At 41.7% G+C, this 17,984-nt stretch overlaps 1 protein-coding gene across 1 annotated transcript in view; it reads right to left on the bottom strand.

The window, feature by feature from the left end:
- Positions 1–13,923, bottom strand: part of SHISA6 (shisa family member 6) — a 57,658-nt gene extending 43,735 nt beyond the window's left edge. Inside the window, exon 1 of the mRNA XM_030206846.1 lies at positions 13,367–13,923. Coding sequence (XP_030062706.1) covers positions 13,367–13,923 — 557 coding nt within the window. The remainder of the gene's footprint in view (positions 1–13,366) is intronic.
- Between the last annotated feature and the right edge of the window lie 4,061 nt (positions 13,924–17,984).

Below are 17,984 nucleotides of genomic sequence, written 5' to 3' on the forward strand. Positions count from 1 at the left end.
AGAGTCCCAAAGTGCAGCAGTCACACATTACTACCTTTTATACATAAAGTAGAGGCATTGCCCCTTAAGATCTCTCTTTGTCTGAATCTAGGTTTTATTTCTCACGTTTCTTTCAGCCTGACCTCCTTTTGGTTCTCCTGTGGTTTTATTTCTTATATTTTCATGGGGAAATAGAGAGTCTGCTGGGCGCTTTATATCATAGTCATGTACCCCGAGAGCATTCCTCAGCATTTTTTATGCACTTGCATGAGCTAGCACTGGGAAATGACGACGCACAACATCTCTGCACTGTAATGAAGCTGGCTCAGCTACTGTGGGTAGGGACAGCTTATGAAATCTGTTCTCAATATTCAGCCTTTGAATGAAAGGAGAACAAAGATGCTAGAGTTGCAGCATTAGCAACTAAAATCTTCCATGTAGTCAGAAACCTGGGACAGAACTGAGCTCCCCCCCCCCCCCCTGCAAATCCCCCACTGCCCCTACTGCAGAACAAGTATAGCAGGGACAACAGTGCATTCTATGCTCATGCCTTGAGCCCTCTAGTCCTAGAGATGAAAAGCTATGTGTCATTGTGTTAATCCGCTAGGAAAATATAATCTTAATAATTGTTCAGAAAGTGATTATGCTTCTACATAAATAATTTACACAACTCAGCTGGAGCAGCATGTCTAATTCTAGAGGCTACAAGTCCAGAAGGATATGATTAGCATCTGTCCAGATGAGGACATGAGCCTTAAGGACCTAAGTATGAACTGTACGATATTAAACCACTATGTTCAACATATAGGAAAAATGCTAGCTGCCGTGGAGGGGCATAATCGAACGTCGCCGGCAATCTATTTTGGCGGCGGCGCAACAGCTGGCCGGAACCATATTATGGAAAAAAATGGCCAGCCATCTTTTTTTTCAATAATACGGTTTAGGCCGGCCAAATGCCAAAGTTCGCCGGGTTTGAGATCGCCGGTTTTGTTTTTCAGCGATAATGGAAAAAAATGCCGGCTATCGCGAACCCAGCGAAATCCAAGGCATTTGGTCATGGGAGGAGCCAGCATTTGGTCCCCCTGACATGCCAGGACACCAACTGGGCACCCTAGGGGTCAGTGCGGTAGACTTCAGAAAAAGCTCCCACATGCATAGCTCCCTTACTTTGGGTGCTGAGCCCCCCAACCCCCCCCCCCCAAAACCCACTACCCACAAATGTACAACACTACCATAGCTCTTAGGGGTGAAGGGGGCCACGACATGTGGGTACAGTGGGTTTTGGAGGGCTCCCATTTACCAGTACAAGTGTTACAGGTAGGAGGGGATGGGCGTGGGTCCGCCTGCCTTAAGTGCACTGCGGTACCCAGTAAAAGTGCTCCAGGGACCTGCATACATGCAGGCCTCTAGGACTTGTTGCTGCTGTATAACCTTGGCACACCAGTTGAGACCTGAAGACTAATCTCTTTGAAAAAGTCCTTTATTGGAATAAGCACGTTTACTCACAGTTAACTGCAGATCAGAGGTTGTGCCCCACTGGCAAAGAGTCTCCCTGGTACTGAGATTAGCAGTAGGTCAGAGCTGGCAGAATGGTGTACAATGCCCTCTTTCAGCAACATTCAAAGTAATAACTAAGTTCTCTAACGTGGGTAACACATGAAAGGGATCTAAAACTGGCTTACAAAAATGGCCACTACCTCATGGACTACCGGAAACAAAACTAGACACACTCTGACCCAATTAGCAGGGGGAAAAGCACCATGGGAGTAGAGCCCACTACCCTACACCCACCACAATGCATTGCTGATGTGACTCTACAGTGCACCTAACAGAAAAGGTGTCACACTCACCCGAGAGCCACATCACAACCAGGGAAAGGCTGTCAGAGGATAGAGCACATTCTGCTGTCATGGAGGTGGGTACAGCATTTGAGGCTGGCATACAGGCTGGCAAAATATGTTTATAATTGTGTTTTTTAGTGTGGGAGGGGGTTGGTGACCACTGGGGGAGTAGGGGGAGGTCATCCCCGATTCCTTCCAGTGGTCATCTGGTCAGTTGGAGCACCTTTTTGAGGCTTGGTTGTGAAAATAAAAGGACCAAGTAAACCCGGCAAAATACTGATGAACGCCGCTTTTATTTTTCATTATCCGCAAAAGCCGGCCATCTGGTAACCACGCCCATGCCCGCCCATGTCCCGCCTTCGCTTTGCCGCCAACACGCCCCCTTGAACTTTCGCCGGTGAGGTGACGGGAAAGCGGCGATGCTGTCAAAAACACCGCTTTCGATTATACCGATTTGGCCGCTTTTGAGAGATCGCCGGCCATCTCCCGATTTTTGTCGGAACATGGCCGGTGATCACTTTCGAAAATAAGCCTGATAGTTACAATGAAACAGGACACCTGATGCTGGTACCTGGATACTGACCATCACTGAATATTTAGTTTCTGTTGCAATCTGAAAGGGCTATCTGATTAGTGGTGAGATTGGATTGGATTGGATTTATTAATTTGATATACTGCTTAATACAATTGTGTTAAAATGGTATGCAATAAAACACTTCAAAATATAAAAAATTAATTTTTTTATATTTATTTAAATCTGCATTATCCAGATTGCAATGGACTTAGATACAAATCAACTTATGCATCCAGCTTTTCGTACATTACACAACCGTGGAACGCTTTGCCCAAAACCATAAGATCTATCCACAACTATCTTAACTTCAGGAAATTACTGAAAACCAACTTGTTTAAGAAGGCCTACCCCCAAAACCCAAACTAATCTTCTAGTTCCTGCGACACAGGAAAATATGGACTGTACTAGACTTCTATCACCATCCCCTCATTATCTCTTTCTTGCCTTATACTAATGTTATTACATGCCTATGAACTTACTATGTATTTATATTATTGAACCGGAGCCTACCGCTACGGTATTGTGTAAGCCACATTGAGCCTGCAACTAAGTGGCAAAATGTGGGATATAAATATGTTAAATAAATACATAATAATAATAATAATAACATCATTATACAGTGACAATAAAATTAGATACAGTATTAGAATTTAATAACTTTAATAAAAATATGAAACAGTAGAATTTAATAACAGGTTCCATAACAGAATAAGTTTCAAAAATCCAAGTTTTCAGCACCCTGTGAAAGCCAAAATAGATAGTTATGCCACTAACATTGGATGGTAATGTGTTCTATAATAAAGGTCCTGTGTAACTCAGGAGTCCTTTTTCAAAGGCACGCTAGCATTTAGAGCACACACTAAAAATAAGCACGAGCTAAATGGTAGACGCCCGTATATTTCTATGGGCGTCTCTAGCATTTAGCGCGCACTAAAAGTGCTAACTTCCCTTTGAAAGGACCCCTAAAAGCTCTTTTTCTTGTAGTAGACAGCTTAACAATTTGAAGTGAAGGAAGTTGGAACAAACAGTGCTGAGAAGAGCGTAAGACAAAAACGTTGATTATCCTGCTTAACTAACACATCAGACCATTAAACGAATAACAAACCAGATAAAGTTACCACAGCCTTTTTACTACCCTGTTTACTAAGCCACACTAGTGACTGCCATGCGGCAGTGCTGATACAGCGCACTGAAAGTAAACGGGCTGTGTCGGCATTAGCGCACAGAGGCCACTAGCGCGGCTTAGTAAACAGGAGGGGGGGGTAGTGTCTTAATTTTATCCAGGTAGCTATCCAGTTAGTGATCTGAATATTGCTGCTAACTGGATAATCTCTGGCTCTTCCCAAGCTCTGCCTTCTGACTACCTTAGTACTGTCCAGATAATGCCGAGACAGTCAGAGGAAATATTTATTTCTTTATTTAGTGGCACTATCTGGTTAGCACTGCTGAATATCCCTCTTGCTGGCACTTTTCCACTTAGCAGCACCTGTTTACCAGGTAAGAGCCTTTGAAAATCTATCCCTGAGATCCTAAAGGAGAGGAGAGATGGGATGATATAACAGAGCTTCATGAGGTGAGGCTCAGAGAGGTCAGACTCTGGAGTAACGTAAGGAAATACGTCTTCACCGAAAGAGTGGTAGGGGTGAACAAACATGTGGATATAGGTGAGTTGGTTGACTTGGGGAAAATCCACTATTTCTGGGATAAGCAGTATAAAATGTTTTGTACTTTTTTGGGATCTTGCCAGGTATATGTGACCTGGATTGGCCACTGTTGTAAACAGGATGCTGGGCTTGATGGACCTTTGGTCTTTCCCAGTATGGCAATACTTATGTACTTATGTAGTGGTAGATGCATGGAATAGTCAACCAGTAGACACAATAACAGTACCAGAAATCAAGAAAGCCTGGGATAAGCTCGGAGGATCCTTAACTGTATAGGGAGAGAAGATCAAGGGGGGTTCATGGCACTAGAACTCAGAAGAGAAATGGATATTCCAGTTATTATCTGCTGTCATAGTCTGTACTTCTGTAATTTGTTTCACTGTAGAAAATAAATATGTAGAATGAGATTGGGAAAATGCATTTTACTGTATCCCTATAGAGGACAGAGATTTAAAGGTGAGCTTCAATTCTTTTTCTTTCAGCTCTGGGATACTGTATTAGCAAGGAGTTCAATTTTAGCAAACATTAATACAAAGGCAGCTTTTGTCTAGGACTAAATGAGTGGAGGAGCAGCCTAGTGGTTACAGCACTGGTCTTGACATCCAAAGGTAGCCATTTCAAATCCCACTGCTGCTCCTTGTGATCTTGGGCAAGTCACTTAACCCTCCATTGTCTCAGGTGCAAGCGTAGATTGTGAGCCCTCTAGGGACAGGGAATTACCTAGTGTACCTGAATGTAACTCACATTGAGCTACTACTGAAAAGGTGTGAGCAAAATATAAATAAAAAGAGTTACATGCCTATTACAGAGTAACACACCTCTAATAATTAGAGTGTATTACCAACCTACTAGAAATTCACCAGCCTAAACCAATCTCTTTCTCTGCCCCCTGCCAATTTTTTTTGCCTCCAGTCCTAACTTAAGATGTCTCAGCCCTTCCACAGTCTGACTCAGATTCCATTTTCCCCCTTGTACTTCTCAAGCTTCGATCTTTTATGATTCCCTGTGGTCCCATGGGTTTAAAAGGATCACATGCTGGCCTTCTCTTTCTTGCAGGATAGTCATCTCTATGTCTCCCTCTGGGATTGCCTCCTTGTGACTTTTTTAAAGTACATTAATTTGAGGGTCTGCAGGGCCCCCTCACAACTGGAGTTGCTACAGTACAAACTCCATGGTCCCCTGACAGACAGATTCAACCAATGACACTAAGACCGCTACTGCTGCTTTTGTGAATGTTACTAGTAAGAAGTGATCCAGGCGTCTCATTATATTTGTGGTTAAGAAAAAGGCAATAGTTAGACTAGCCATGATCAGGTAATACCCACAGGTAGCTTATAGCTGCAGGGTTTGCAATAATAATCAAAGCAACACAAAACAGAGACTTTTGCTTTCATTATTGTCACAGGAAAAAATATCCACTCAAAGTTCCACCTGCTTTCTGTACAGGAAATTTTGAAAGCAAAAATAAGCATGTAGATGCAACTATTAAAATTTGTAAGCATACTTCCTGCCTCCCAGCCTAAACGTGCCACAGGAATGCTTCCTATACCTCATGAATTAACTAACATCCGCAAACTTCTGAAGACCCATCTCTTTGACAAGACATACCACAACGACCGACACATGTGAACTTCCACACACGTACCCAGAACTGTCCTACAAAGTTTACTTGTTATTCTACTATCATGTTTTATCATTATCATGTTACCCAAGATCCTTCTGTAATACCAAATGTATAATTTTTACATATTTCCACTATTCATGACATATTGTAAGCCACATTGAGCCTGCAAAGAGGTGGGAAAATGTGGGATACAAATGTAATAATAAATAAATAAAAATAGAAAAGTATGCACAGTTCTACCTGCATACAAGGTGCAGAAAAATCAAAACTGTCCATTTCAATGGGGAAAAAAAAAGAACATTTTAGTAGCAGAAAGGCCTGTGATGGCTGATCCTGTTCTTCATTATGTCCAGTGTTTCTTTTCAGATTTTTGCAGTCTCTGGGTTTGCAGGCACTGAGAGCGAGAGTAAATGAGTGGGTGCATGTGTGAACATCTGTCTGACGTCCTACAACTCTGGAGTATTTAGTGAAAAGCTGGTAACAACCTGTATCACAATGGGCACTGCGCGTTTCCACAAAATGGAAAAGTGAATTCCCTAAAATGGCAAGAAAACGTCATTGATTCTAAAATTCTTGTATTAATCCTTCTGTATATAAATCCTCATTGATAATGTTTATTTCAGGGATTTTCATTTATATGATTAAGATTAAAGAGCAAACATCATCTCGTGTTCAGGCAATGACTGGACCAGATGTACTGAAGCTTTACGTTTGGTTTCATGACTTTTGACAAATGCATTGCATATCTGGCACGTACTTGTTTTAATCCCAGTTCCATTTAACCTGGGTAAATCATTCTCTCTCTCTGCATCTCAGTTCTAATCCCAGCTCTGCCTCACTCTGTGCGACTTTTAATAAATTATTTTGTCTCCCTGTGAATCAGTTTATTACTCTAGAATTATTTATCACCAATAATAGTAAATAGTCATAACAATATCGCTGAGGTTGTCAGGTTCTTCCAGTCAGGGATCTGCCTGATAGAGTTTTAGTGACAATAAATCCTATCTCATTAGCAATCTTTGGAGATGTAGGTACTCTCATATATATAGATAGATCGATAGATGTGTGTGCGTGTGTGTTTTGTTTAAAATAAATAGTATTTAATTGCATTTTCTTTATCACAAATAGTATTATTTATAGATTAACACAGGAAACAGCCACTTTGACATACACTAATTTATCATGTACTGAGCACATGTCCAGAGAAGCAAAGGTTTAATGAAATCTAACACAATGAAACATGTGCAATCCAGACTGAGTATATGAATAGCCCCAGCCTTACAATGTCTGCATGTGTGATTTCCTCCCTATTAAGGACATCTTTTCATTAACCATACTCAAAGAGGTAGCTGCCACCCCCTTTATTACTCTGTAAAATAATCAGTGGTCTTCGTCATAATGCATATTGGGACAGACTTAAAGATCCTCAATATGTATACTTCGGAAGAAAGACAGAAAATGGGAGATGTGATAGGAATATTTAAATTTCCTCCACGGTATAAATATACAAGAGGTGAGTCTCTTTCTGTTGAAAGAAAGCTCTAGATCAAGGAGTCTTTGGATAAAGATGAAAGGGAACAGGCTTGGGAGTAATCTAAGGAAATATTTCTTCACGGTAAGGGTGGTGGACTTGGTGGAGACAATGGACCAATGGACATGGTGGAGACAAGGATTGAATCTCAATTCAAAAAAGGCTTGGGACAAGTACAGAGGATCTCTAAGGGAGAGGACGAGATAGTTGATTGTATAGGTGGGCAAACTGAATGGCTCATATGGTCTTTATCTGCCATCATTTTCTATGTTTCTATATTTCTATGCTGACTAGATCTAGTTTACAGTATCTGTTAACAAGGCAACTTTGGAACCAATTATTTCCAATTGATTAAAAAAAAACAAAAAAGGAACACAAAAGTGAAAATATACATTATTATGGGCTCAATAATAATCCAAAGTTGGTTACATTTTGGTGCAATTAATTTCATTTTGGACTAAATTTAATAAATGGCATCTAAAAAATCAGCACCCATAAAATAGTGCTTAGCACTATTCTATAAATGGCGCTCAAATTTCACTGCGGTTTATAGAATAGCATTGAACATTACATTTTTCCTACTCTCACTTGTATATTATGTATTATCATTTTATTTACCCTACCTACCTGTTATTCTTGTACATTAATTGTAACAATATGCTGAACCTCTTACTCTGTTAATGGTGATGCCATTGCTATATAATGTAAGCCATATTGAGCCTGCAAATAGGTGGGAAAATGTGGGATACAAATGCAGCAAATAAATAAATAGCGCTTAGCACTGGAAACCAGGACTACTTTTAGGCCTGACCATTTACATCAACAAAACCTTGGTGTAAATCCCTGTGCTTAAACAATCCACCCATAACCCTTCCGTGGACACGCCCCCTTTTTGGATCCAAGTGTAAATTTACACACGTAAATTTTAATTAATGCTATTTAGCACTGATAATTAATTGATTGTTAATATTCAATTACTGGTGCCAATTGACTAGTTATTCAATAAATTGCATGTACAAATTGCATATGCACTCAAATTTGTGCACACAATTTTTAGCAACTTTTAGATAATTTAAGTGTTGATGCCTTGTAAGCTTTTTAGATTCTCCCAAAATAGTTAGGAATTTTATTTAAAATCCCTTTTTTTCAATTAAAAAACATGATCATTTTATTTATTTATTTATTTATTTTTGCTGCATTTGTATCCCACATTTTCCCACCTCTTTGCAGGCTCAATGTGGCTTACATTATGCCGCAATGACAATTGTCATAAGCGGTATGATAAGAACAAAGTATTGTTACAATTAAGGTACATTAGATATCAAGAAAACTAGAAATAAAGAAATAATTAATACATATTAGATATGCAGAATGTAAGATAGAGTATAACAGTGTGTAGATATATTTGCTCTGTTTTCCCAAACTGTCTAAATGAGAATTCTATTGGTAGGAATTTTTTATTGAGAGGGTGGTGGATGTAAACTGGTCTACTAACCCTAAAAGATATCAACCAAGTATCCCAACAGAATGCAAGATGGGAACACAGAAGTGGCAGTAAGGGTGGAAATGTGTAATGACTTGAGGTAGAGATGGAGTAGTGGACTAGAACCTAAAGGCAATGGGGCTGAAAGGGGAGACTGGGAGAAGTAGATTGCCACTATAAGGGAAATTCTTTATATGGCACCTTAAAAATCAGCGCCGTAAAACCACACAGTTAGTGCGATTCTATAACCATGTAAGCCGCATTGAGCCTACCATGAGTGGGAAAGCACGGGGTACAAATGCAACAAAAATATAAAAAATTAAATAAATAAACTACACCTAAAGTTAGACATAGTTTCTAGAATACGCTCACATGCCATTCTTGTGCCTAAAATTTAAGCGCACCCATTTAGGCCACCTACAACCAGGCCTAAATACCTGGGCCTAAGTTAGGTGCAGATCGGGTGTATTCTATAATAGTGCACATAGTTTTTTTAAATACCTACAACCCGCCCATTCCACGCCCATGGCCATGCCCCCTTTTCGACTGCATATATTACAATTTACATGTACCGTGTTATAGAGTATGCCTAGAAAGTTATTCATGTAAATTCTAATCACACCCAATTAGCGCAGCTAATTGGTTAAGTACCAATTATTGGCACCGATTAGTTTGTTAATCAATTAAGTTGTGTGCACAATTTGGCCACATAGCCAAATTAGCACACAGAACTTAAGGCGCCATGTATAGAATTTGGGGGTATGTGAAGATATTCAGCATATTACCATGTATGTTACTAAGTCAGATTATTGCCAAAACAGATTGGATTTTCTAGGATCATTGTTACAAATTAAGTTACAGTTTAGGAAAACGTGTGTACTTTAAAGAAATAGGGGCCCTTTGACAAAGTAGCGATAAGTACTAATGAGCGTTTACCACATGCTAAAAAGGCATCCCGCGGTAGTTCTGGGATCAGTGCATGCCAATTCCATGCTAAAAAATATAAAATATTTTAGCGCATGGGCGTATTTGCAGGCAGAGAATAGGTTTGCCCTGCACTAATTGTGTAACATGGGTAAATCGCCATGTGCTGCCCGATTAGCGCGGGAGCCCTTAGTGGCAGTAAGGGCTCATGCTCTAATTGCCACAAGCTAATTGGGAAATTAGTACACAGCCATTAGGGGGAAATAGAAATTGCAGCCATTTTACTGCCATGCTAAAAGTGGACTTAACACATGGGAAACCCACGCGCTAAAAGTAGCTCAGGCCAGCTTTTAGCGTTGTTTAGTGAAAAGGCTTCAAAGTTGGCAATCTGGGCTAGTCTGGAGGTTCACTGACAGTGTTGTGATAGCCATTCAGCCTTGGTTTGACTCCTGAGCCTGGCTTCTGTTGCTTGGGCCAGCTGGGTATGGGGAAGCTATAGAGTCAGCATTCAAAGTTCTTCTGCAGGGAGGGAATCTTAGCTATTATATAATACTAACACCTTGTGGGCAGACTCAGAATGCACATGCACTAGGTTCTAGAAAAAAAAACACCCTGTTCTGTTGCACCTCAATAAGAGTTTCCACTGCAGTGGCTGGATAGGAGAAAGGAGAGAGAGAAGAGTGTGGGAGGGGAACCCCAAAGCAAGTTACAATTTAAGGCTGGAATTTAAAATTTTTGTCTCTTACCTTAAGTAGTTTAGGACACAAGTCCCACATATCAGGGACATTGAGGAAATAAATTCCAGGACATACTTCCTCTTGTATAACCCATCAATAAAAGGAGTGTAGGTTGGCTAGAACCAGATCTAATGCCCTGTTGGTCTGGGTCTAGAAATTGGAACTACTCACTGAAGAAACAGGGAATGGAGAAAACCTTTCTTAAATTTAGAAAGCATCTGAAAGGCTTCCAGCAGCACAGATGAAGTTTATTTGTTGCTCCACAAAGAAAGTTTGGGGTTTAAATTTATCATCTGGTTTGTTATCCTTTTAATGCTACTGGCTCTGGATTTACCAAGAAGTATTTACAGTACCTTCGGAAAGGGATTCAATGAGCTAAGTGGATGAAAGCAGAGTCATTCTTTGAATGTGAAGAAGTTCTCAATACTTGTCATAGTGTGTGATGGTTTTGGTGCTATATGTGGTATGCATTTGCATTTATGATAAGTTTTGCTATTATTATTTTACTTATGTTTAATTATGTACATTACTCTGAGAATTATGAAATGGGTAAAATAAATCACTAAAAAGTTCATCATGGAGACATACCCCAGCAACAGCTGATTCCAACTAAGCTGGAATTTGAAAGGATCAAGAGGAAGCTGGCATTCCAAAAATAAATCAAAATAAGAGATGGAATCCTTTAAATTCCACTAAAGAAAACTGGTCTAGGTGTATTTAATGAAAAATATATCAATGTAATGCCTTGTCTTCAGGAGTGATGCCAGAAATCAATGCTAGAGAGATTACTCTTGTATAAATAAGTGGAATTTTGGAATGGTGGCTGAAAACAGGGTTTTTTTTTCTCATTTTTTAAAATTCACTCCCTGCTGTTCCTGCTACAATAAATTCTCACATAGGAATTCTCTTGGGAGCAGATAGAATGTTGTGAAAACAGAACGTTCTGATAACCAGAATTATTTACACAAGAAGGAACATGCTGGGGCTGTAAAAAAGCAGATTTTCTAAGTAGAATATTCTTATAGACGGAATTACACAAGGAAGAACAGGCAGCTAGTGGAAAGATGCTCATGCCAATAGAATCACATCCATAGAGGGTTCAAGACACAAGTAATCATATCTGTCCAGGAGACAGGATCTTTTGCAGGCTGTAATCCATTTTACTGGACCAGCCTGAGAATTATCTGGACTACAGATGCTGGACAGCATCTTTCAGGACTACACCAATATCTTTGAGGAATCTATAGGTTTGCTGAAAACTCACAGACAATAACAGCTTTGGATAATTTTTACACTGGGCTGAGACAAGGTATCACCGTCTACAGAGAATCCATGAAAAGAAGAACGAATCTTGGGGGAAGCAAATATTCTTATTAAGTGCACTGTTCCTATAAAAGGAATCCTCTATATAGGATGGGATGTACTGGCACTGGAAGTAAAGAAAAGGAATTCGCTCTGTGTCAGGACTGCGACAACAGGAATTTTCAGAGACGAATCCTTGCCATAGGTAGTTTTGTTTAAAGAGAGTGCTCTTTTCAGAACTATAATTCTCTACCAAAGTGCACTGCTTCTAAAACACTAGGACGTTTCAGTTAAAGTTTCTGCTTGCAGAAGGGAGCAGAACAAATCCTTGATCCATTCAGCAAACTGTGCATTTAGGTTTTACTTCATGTATTTTGGTAAGTGCCTAAGCAGTCATCAGTAGGAGTATTTCTTTCACCCTTATTTCGTTGGGGTAGATATGTCAAAAGTTAAACTCCAGTCCTACCCTGGTGCCCAAATTGCCCTGGCTTTTGTCCCATTAAGATGTACGGATGGTTTCATGGATAAAACTGGAGTACTTTGGGTACCACAGCAAAACTGTGATGCAACTGCCTCAGAGTCTTTGTTTATTGCAGATCTTCTCTGCATTTCCTGAACTTTCTTCTCTTACTGCTAAGAAAATCTTGGGGAGGTGGGGGGGGGGGGGGGGGGTTACTGACAGCTTCTACCTTTTGAGTTCTTCCTTCTTAGTCTCCCTGAGCTCTGCTGGGACACAGACAGACTCTGAACATTCAGTGGAAAAGGGAAGCAGAAACTGTTGAAAGAGAGTGGCAGGTAGAGAGAAGCAGGAGCAATACATGCACACCAAGTAAACAAAAAGGTTCAAACAGGGTCAGTGCAAGGGTCTTAGGCACCCTAGGCAAACCTTCAGCCTTAAACCTTTTCTCCAATTAATGTTTAGCTCTTTTAACTACTCAACAATCGTGATCACCCCAACACCACCCTCCCAGAATAATCTGGGTAAATGAACTATTTGACCACCCACCCACCCACCCTGCTAGTGAAAGCATCTCCTGTCAGAGCCTAGGGCAGGGACAGGCAACTCCAGTCCCTGAGTGGCACAGGTAGGACAGATTTTTCGCATATCCATAATGAATATGCATGAGCTAGATCTACATACAATGGAAGTATGCATGCAAATTTTTCTCATGCATATTAAAGATCATGGATTTAATATACCGCCTTTCTGTGGGTACAACCAAAGCAGTTTACATGTACTCATTGTGGATATTCTGAAAACCTGACCTACCTGTGACACTTGAGGACTGGAGTTGCTTATCCCTGGCCTATTGCTGTGCACTGATTATAGTGCTCTTTGGCATCTTCCAGAAGCTGCTGCCCTAGGTGGCTGCCTAGTCCCGCCTAATTGTTGGGCCTGCTCTGGGTTCAAAGCAACATCAACATCATAGAAAAGTGCAAGGAACTAAGAAACAAGGGTGATGTGGAATAAAAGAACTTCACTACATATCTAATAGCAATTGATAACCTCTTACTGACATTTTTAAAAAAGTCATACATGATTCATGGAAGTCATACTTGATTCATGTTACTAAGCTCTAACCATGAGCAAGATGACTCTTGAACATCATACTAGCTGCAACTTCTCATGAACTGAATGCAGAGCCCAGAAAGGGCATCAGTGCTTGAGGCTGGACAGTATCTGTAACCTCCCCATTCCCACCATACCTGTGGATGTTCATTTCTCGGGGTGGGCGTCTTGCTTTGTCGTAGGCCACTTTGGCAAAGACCCCAGCAATAATGATAAAAGCGATGACCCCACAGGTGATGTAGACAGTGGTGTTGGTCTTATCCTTTTCTGGATCATATGTGTCCTCTGTGTCCACCATGTTGGGGGTGGGGGTTTCATTCCTCACGGGCATCTTGCACGCATTCTGATCCAGCCTTTTGCTTTTGGTGTCACAGCAGAACCGATAAGAACAGGTCCCACAGCAGTACCTGTGTGAGGTGTTGTTACAGTCAAACTCTTTGTCCCATTGTCCACTGACATCAAAGTATCCCATGCACTTGTCATAGGTGACAATGCTGGGGGGTCGGACCTTTCTGGTCACAGCCACTGCAGGCACAGCGGTATTGTTCACATCCTTCCCCTTAGGGTGGCCTCCTGGTCTTTTGGAAGGTCCTAAGTTTTTGTTACTCTTTGTCCTTGTTCCCACTGCACAGTTATTCAGCAGGTTCAGAGGATCCAAATAGATAAGCAGAAGCAGAAAGTGATACCGCCCCATGGTGCCTTTTCTAGTTTCTATACCCTTTTGCCTATTCGTTTGGCGAAGGGACGCAGATCAGACCCTTGTTCCTGAAGGAGCAACAAGTTTTATCCTCAGTTGCTGTGGATACAGATGGAATCTCCAATCCCCGTCCCCTCCCGGAGATCTTTCCTTTTTCTCCCCTTTCAGCTGGTTTCCCAGGTTCTCAGACACGAGATCCAATCCATCTGATCAGTATCCATAAGACCATCGTATGGGGGGAATATCTATTCACTGATCCCCTGAGACGTGTGAACCCAACGATAGTAGAAGCAGCAATGGTTAACAAAAACCCCTTAATCCTGTAGGTTGTAGAACTTCAAAGTTTGAAGGCAGGGGGAAATTCCAGTGGATAATTCCAGCAAGAAGAAGCCAGGCAGCAAAACCATGCTGGAAAGAAGAGAGGGAAGGATAAGGGAGGCAGATTTTCAAGGACTGATCCCCGTCATTATGTAAATACCTTGAGTTTTAATCAAGCCTTGTACATCATGTCCAGGGGTCCTGTGGTGGTTAAAAAAAAATGGCAGATGAAAGCTGAAATGATTAAGGACCCTGATAACAAGCCATGCACTCTGCATGAGATTTACACTGTAAAATTCCAGTGTCAGAGACCCAGGGGAAAGAAGAAAAGATCAGATTGAAAGAAGCACAGCCCACAATTGGTAAAGTGCTTCTGACAGTCTGCAGAACAGAGGCACAGGGAACTACAGAAAACAGGGAAAAGACCACCTAAATGGAAATCAGAATTGATTTCCTGATTTCATTGTGCTAGTTGGGTGTAAAAGGCAAAGTGTGGGTGGCTGGGTGAAGCAGCATCATCAGACCCTTGCAGCTGGGCTCCTGACAGCTCAGCTTTGGTTGCATGCCAGGCAGAAAGCCTGGCCAAAAACTCCCCTGGCAAATTGTGCACAGTGCTATGCACTCATCCCAGGCATGGACGCCTCCAGACACTGGTGCAATTGCTCTGACACACCAGTTGCCAGCCCTCTCCCCTTTCTCCCACTTAGAAAAACTACCAACACTTGGTTCTCTAGCAGAAAGCAAGAACGTTCCATATCCAGCTCCAAAAACATGCACACTTGCACCAAAAGAAATGCATGGAAAAGCACCTGCCTCCCGAAGCTGCTTCTGCCTGCCCTGGCTTCTAACAGCAGCAACATACTGCAGGAGGATGGGAAAAGAGTAAAACTGGAAAATAATCATGCAGCTCGAGGTCTGTCCCAGAACACTAAGGGAGAGGGGGGGGGAGGGTTGTTTGGCTCCCCCATTCAAAGCTTACTTACCATCATTGCTTCTGACTGCAGAGGTTCTGATGGTGTCAGGCACGCTCCTGAATGAAGAGAGAATCCTGCTGCCTGCACTACAGAGGGAGAGAGAGAGAAAGGGAGAGAGGAGCTGTGTAAGGTCCGCCCACATCTTGCTTCACTTCAACACTAGCATCACTAATGAATAAGGCATTAGTTAGTATATGGTTAAGAGAAGGATCCCTGCTATTTTGTGCAGTGTTTTATATGCCCCTGTGCCAGCGGTACCTTGAGGGCATCGCCTGCAGAAGTACATTTTGCATCCTCCCTCAGGGCAGCTGCTTGCACGAGGCTTTCATTCTCAAGGCTTTGGACTGTAGATCTTACATGCCTTATCTGCAACTGCAAACCAAAGGATTCTCTCCTCTGCTGACTATTAACCCCTTGCAACTGCGAGACAAACGGAGACCCCCCCCCCCCCCCCTCCCGAGAACCTGGATGCAAGAAAAGGGCGGGCATTAGCACTCCTGAAGGGAGTTAAGCATCTGAGTTGCTCTGTCGCCCCTGCCCAGGAGATTACTTCCCGGCTTCTGGTTTGCCGAGCTGCAAGAGTTATTGCTTGGTTTTAAGAAACTGTTAAAACTCTGTGTCCTGTAACTCGAGTACCTTGAGGAGCTTTGTATGAACACAATGTCTTGGCAGTGGAGGTAAGGGATGGTACTACCCAAGAAGCAAAAAAAATTCCACAAACATAATTAAAAACAGAAAAGTGGTAATAAACCAATTTCAAATTTCAGAATGTCACATGTATCCCATAAAAAGAAATGTAATGTCCAAACGCCATAATCAGCCTACTCTGCCAGAAAAGGCTGGAAATGGTAGGAATAAGTAGATATTTTTTTTAAACCCCTTCTGAAAGGATATTTTAAAAACAGACACCTCTTATAGCACTTTAAAAATAGTTGTTTACTTATTCCTATAATTTCAAAAGGTTTATTTTAACACAATGATGTCATGCATAAAAAAAGTGGGACATTATAGTTTTGAGGTCCCTGCCCCCCCCCCCCCTTTTCCTGGATTCTTAAATAAAGAGAAGCATATTCCAAACTCCAACAAATTATAATATTCCATTGCGTAATGAAAGTTCTTGTAGGTGACATTTTGAGTGGCAGGTGTACTTACAGAACATATCCTACAGACATGCAGAAGGCCAGTGCTCTGGTAATGTTTAAGCACTCATCTTTAGGCAAGTGTTAGCTCTGGAAATAGCAGGCAATTCTGTATCTCAGAACAGCTCCCAGCTGAAGGAATATCTATATAATAATTGATCAATGTGCCTCCCTGGATGTCTGCTGGCTGGGTTTGTAACAGCATGCAAATGAGCTGACGTCAGCTCGCCTCCAGTGTTCTCTTCCCTCTCAGTGGCCCACTCTTGCGGAAAGACGAAATAATGTCAGAGGAGGGCGGGACACTGAGAGGGAAGGCAAGGGAAGGCTTGAGGCGACATGAGCCGAGCCTGCTGCCGCTGCAACCTGAGGTAACATGAACGGCTTAAAGGCAGGGTGGCAGGAAGGACAAGAGGGCTGCTGGGGGAGATGACGGTGGGCAGATGAGGGCTGGGGTTCAACTCCACCTTGGGTGCTTAAAACGGAGGTAGGTGGGGGCTGGGGTGCCTCACTGGACATGGATTGGATGGGAGGGGAATCGCTGGACATTGATGGGATGGGATGGAAGGGGAGACTCACTCGACTTGGAGAGGAGGGCAGGGCAGGGGACAGAGGAGAAATCGCTTAGACAAGAGTCACTGGCCATGGATGGGATGGGAGGGGAGGGAAGAGGAGAATCGCTGGACATGGATGGAATGGGAGGGGAGGGGAGAATCACTGGACATGGAGGGGAGGGCAGGGGAGAGAGGAGAAATTGCTTGGATGAGAGCCTTCCTAGGACCCATTTCATTTTTGACGAAACGGGCTTTGTTGCTTGTCTGTAATAATGAATACCAGAATTATTAATTGTTGAAAATTGTAAACTAAAGAGAAATGTTTGGTTCCACAAAATAAATAAATAAATAAAAATTAGTGATTGATGGTATGGTAGGTTGCTAATTACCCTGACCCCCCCCCCTTTTTTTCATTTATGTTTGCTGTAGCTATTCATGACTTAAAGAATAATATATATGTGTTTATGTGTGTATAACCATACACATACATTTAAATTTTAAAATCTTGAATACTCAAAAATCAAAAAATAGTAAAGCGCTAAAACAATATAATACCACACAATTTGCCCTAAATCATAATAGTAACTCCAGAGATTATCTATAAGTAATATATTAAAAAAGGAAATCTCAATAGCCAGGAGTGTCTACATAGATTGTCTTCCCCTTTAAGTGGCCCTTATCACCATTTTCTATTAATCCTCTGAAACAAACCACAGTGGAAAAGAACTCCGAATCGTAGAAAAAAAACACTGTCAGACGTTGGTTGCAGCTCAGTGTTTTCGTACTACTGTGGATATTACATATATTCAACAGCCTGGACTTTGACTTTACTCTTTAGTTAAGCGTTTTCGCCATAACATAAGAGATTTACCTGACCCCTGAGGAAGGCCTTTGTGCCGAAACACGGCCTTGTCAGGTCGTCTTTCTGCTGTTTACACTAAAGACTTCTTAATATCCTCCTTGAATCTACCTCACTTTTTTGTTTACTGCTCACATTCACCTGACATTTTTTTCCTTTTTTTGCTTGACAGGCGAGTGTAAAGCATGCAGAGCAAGGAACTATCTGCACTAATGCA

The sequence above is a fragment of the Microcaecilia unicolor genome, chromosome 6, assembly GCF_901765095.1.
Source record: "Microcaecilia unicolor chromosome 6, aMicUni1.1, whole genome shotgun sequence".
Taxonomy (NCBI): Eukaryota; Metazoa; Chordata; class Amphibia; order Gymnophiona; family Siphonopidae; genus Microcaecilia; species Microcaecilia unicolor.